We start from the raw sequence: 2878 nt of genomic DNA, 5'->3' as shown, positions 1-2878 counted from the left end.
AGAGATTTCTCTGCAGCCTGTGCTGCACCCATGCAGGCTGTGCTGCACCCATGGAGGCTAATGGTGGAGCAGACACCCCATGCCGGAGCAGGGGGATGCCCAAAGGAGGCAGTGACCCCGTGGGAAGCCCATGTTGGAGCCGTCTGTTCCTGAAAGACTGCACCCCGTGGAAGGGACCCCACGCTGGAGCAGGGGAAGAGTGTGAGGAGTCCTTCCCCTGAAGAGGAAGGAGAGGCAGGGACAACATGTGATGAGCTGACCACAACCCCCATTCCTCATCCTCCTGCACTGCTGAGCGGTGGGGGGAGGTGGAGAAATCAAGAGTGAAGTTGATCCCAGGAAGAAGGAGACAGGAGGGAGGGAGGAATTTTAGGATTTGTTTTCATTTCTCATTATCCTACCCTGACTTTGATTTGAAATAAATTAGATTAATTTCCCCATGTTGAGTCTGTTTTTCTTCTGATGGTAATGGCTGAGCGATCTCCCTCTGTCCTCATCTTGACCCACGAGCTTTTCATCATATTCTTCTCCCCCTGCCCAGTTCAGGAGGGGTAGTGATAGAGTGGCTTTTGGTGGTCACCTGGCATCCAGCCGCCAACTCACCACAGACTCTTATTCCCTGCTTGGACCTGTACCTTCATACCTAAAGCTATGCTGCAGAAAGAATTAGATTTCTTTCTGAGAAGCCTCAAAACTCTGTTGTCTCTCCTAGACCGGTGTAAAAGTAGGAGACTGACAACGCATTAGTGAGAGTCTCTAAACAGTTTCTCTGTGCAGAGGTGCATGACTGCTCCTGCTACAGAGGTTTCACACACCTTTGATCACCTTCATGGCTCTTCTCTGTACCTTTTTCTGCTCCAGCACACCCAGTTTGAGCTAGGGAGAGCAGAAATCAAACCCTAAGTACAGTATTGATCTGTAAATAACAGAGAAGCACTGACTGAGCAGTCTTGGGGTTTTGGCACAAAGAGGACATAAAATCCATTGCATGAGGTCTGTGAGGCCCTATTTACTTCTCTGTTGCCCACCTCTGGGGATTTCCTGACATTATCATGGAAAGAGGACTGTCTTATGCTTAGAGGAGACATTGCTGAACTACCCACAGTTTTTGAGACATCTGCAGATAACCTGCAGGCTGAAAAAGCATTAAGGAACTGAAAGATTCTCTCTGGTCTCCAGAGGCTTGTGTTCATGGCCATAGAGAAGGCAAGAGGGAAAATGATACCTTCTTCCTAAATCCCTATCCCATAAGACCACTGGCAGCTCTGCAGCTTGTTGTCAGCAGATGTTCAGGCTTTTTTGGTGCCGATGAGCATTTGAACTGAGCTTGGAGAACCTGTCCTAATGCTTTTTGTGGGACCATGGGGACACAAGTAACCACATCACACACACACCAGAGTTACATCTCCTTTTTTTCCCTTTTTAATTATGGAGAGGAGGGGATGACAATTGGGTTCGACAGTTGAGAAGCTGCTCCCAAAGCCACCGTGGTGCCTCCTCTTCCCCAGCTGCTTCCTCTTCAGCTCCTATTTGCCCTTCCAGCCGGGCGGGATGCAGCAGTAGTACTTGCAGTCGGAGGAGAAGGACCACACGTCCACCTTGGAGCACTGGCTGGAGCAGTACCCCACCTTGGGGCAGTGCTTCCTTACCTGCCCATAGCCTGCAAGGGGGAGAGAGAGGGAGAGTGGTTGGGTCAGGGGAGGTGTCCCCGTGCCCCGCTGTCGTTCCCTCCCATCACCTTCTGGTCTAAGTGTGGCAGTGGTCAGAAGGATGAGGTCCTGCTGGTAGGGAGGTCCTGCTCCATCCTCCCACATGTCCGCCACTCCTGCCCCAGCCCAGCCCCAAAGCAGGAAGGGACCTTGAAGAGCACAAGCCTGAGAAACTCCCAGTGCATCCCTCTGCCCCCAGATGGTGACACAGGGCCAGATGGTGACACAGGTGCAGTCTGGGACAGAGATGCTCCCAAGGAGAGCACAGTCATTCCCCTCATGAGAGACAGCCCAAAGCAAAGTTCATAAAGATGCTCATCTGTGTAAGTTTATAAAGATGCTCATCTGCATGCATGTGCTTTTCCTTGTCTTGTACCTCTCCTTAAGGGACAGAACCAGTGTTCTCAGAGCAAAATAGCAAAAGCCACATCAAGCTTATTCCAAAAACTTTGGTGTCCACTCAGGTGCCTGTACTTGCATCATGATTTTAAAAATTGTCCTCTTACTCAGAAAAGGCTGAAAGGTTTTGAAATGGGCCCCACAGCAGCCTTGCACCAAATATTCACCGTGGTGGTTAAATGTGGGCCAGCTGAAAGACTTGGCCCAGGTGGATGAGAATTGATATCTGAAGAGAGTTTCTAATGCCTGTCTGAGAGATCTCAGTCCAGAATCCTCTTTCAACTTTTGTAAAGGGACCAGAAAGCCTTGGAGTCTCAGAAACAGGCATTAGCCGCAACAGCTATGTCACATCAGTAAATCAAATGTGCCCAGGACTGTTCCTTGACACAGAAATTGAGTTGTACAAAAGAGTTCCCTCTGGTACTATGAAACTCTCTGAGTCCCCAAGAGAAGTGGTCACATCCAGACTCTTGTCTTTTGTCTGGCCTGGGCTCAGTCCCAAACTGGATACTGAAGTTTTAATCTCAGTTATTTCTACAGAAATCTCTCTGAGGTAGTTCTTATTTCATTGTCCCTTGAAAGAAGTCATTAAAGTACCTGGCCAGGTTATAGCAGTCACCTCAGTTGGTAATAACTATATTTTTAAGAGCTAAAGTTACTTTAAAAGAATTCCAGCTAGTATCAGCTCATCTTGCCCAGTTTGTCATCTTACCTGGAGTGGCCAGGGAGACCAGTAGGAAGACAGCAAAGACAAGGTAGAGGAACCTCAT

General features: G+C 49.0%; 1 protein-coding gene across 1 annotated transcript; it reads right to left on the bottom strand.

Annotated features, from left to right (window-relative positions):
- Positions 1–1526: 1526 nt before the first annotated feature.
- LOC141921918 (cygnin) lies at positions 1527–2878 on the bottom strand. Its single transcript, XM_074820849.1, has 2 exons — positions 2821–2878; positions 1527–1660 (listed from the first exon to the last, which is right to left on the bottom strand). Exons 1-2 carry the CDS (start codon positions 2876–2878, stop codon positions 1527–1529), a joined length of 192 nt encoding a protein of 63 aa, XP_074676950.1.

The sequence above is a fragment of the Strix aluco genome, chromosome 3, assembly GCF_031877795.1.
Source record: "Strix aluco isolate bStrAlu1 chromosome 3, bStrAlu1.hap1, whole genome shotgun sequence".
In the NCBI taxonomy this organism is placed as follows: domain Eukaryota; kingdom Metazoa; phylum Chordata; class Aves; order Strigiformes; family Strigidae; genus Strix; species Strix aluco.
The sequence above is the reverse complement of the archived record's forward strand: the minus strand, read 5'-3'. Positions and strand labels throughout refer to the sequence as shown.

Excerpts from the sequence above, each read along its gene's own strand:
- LOC141921918 (XM_074820849.1), bottom strand. The coding sequence starts at position 2,878 with ATGAGGTTCCTCTACCTTGTCTTTGCTGTCTTCCTACTGGTCTCCCTG. Across the intron at positions 1,661-2,820 it reads GGTCTCCCTGGCCACTCCAG|GCTATGGGCAGGTAAGGAAG; the intron begins GTAAGATGACAA and ends TCCCCCTTGCAG.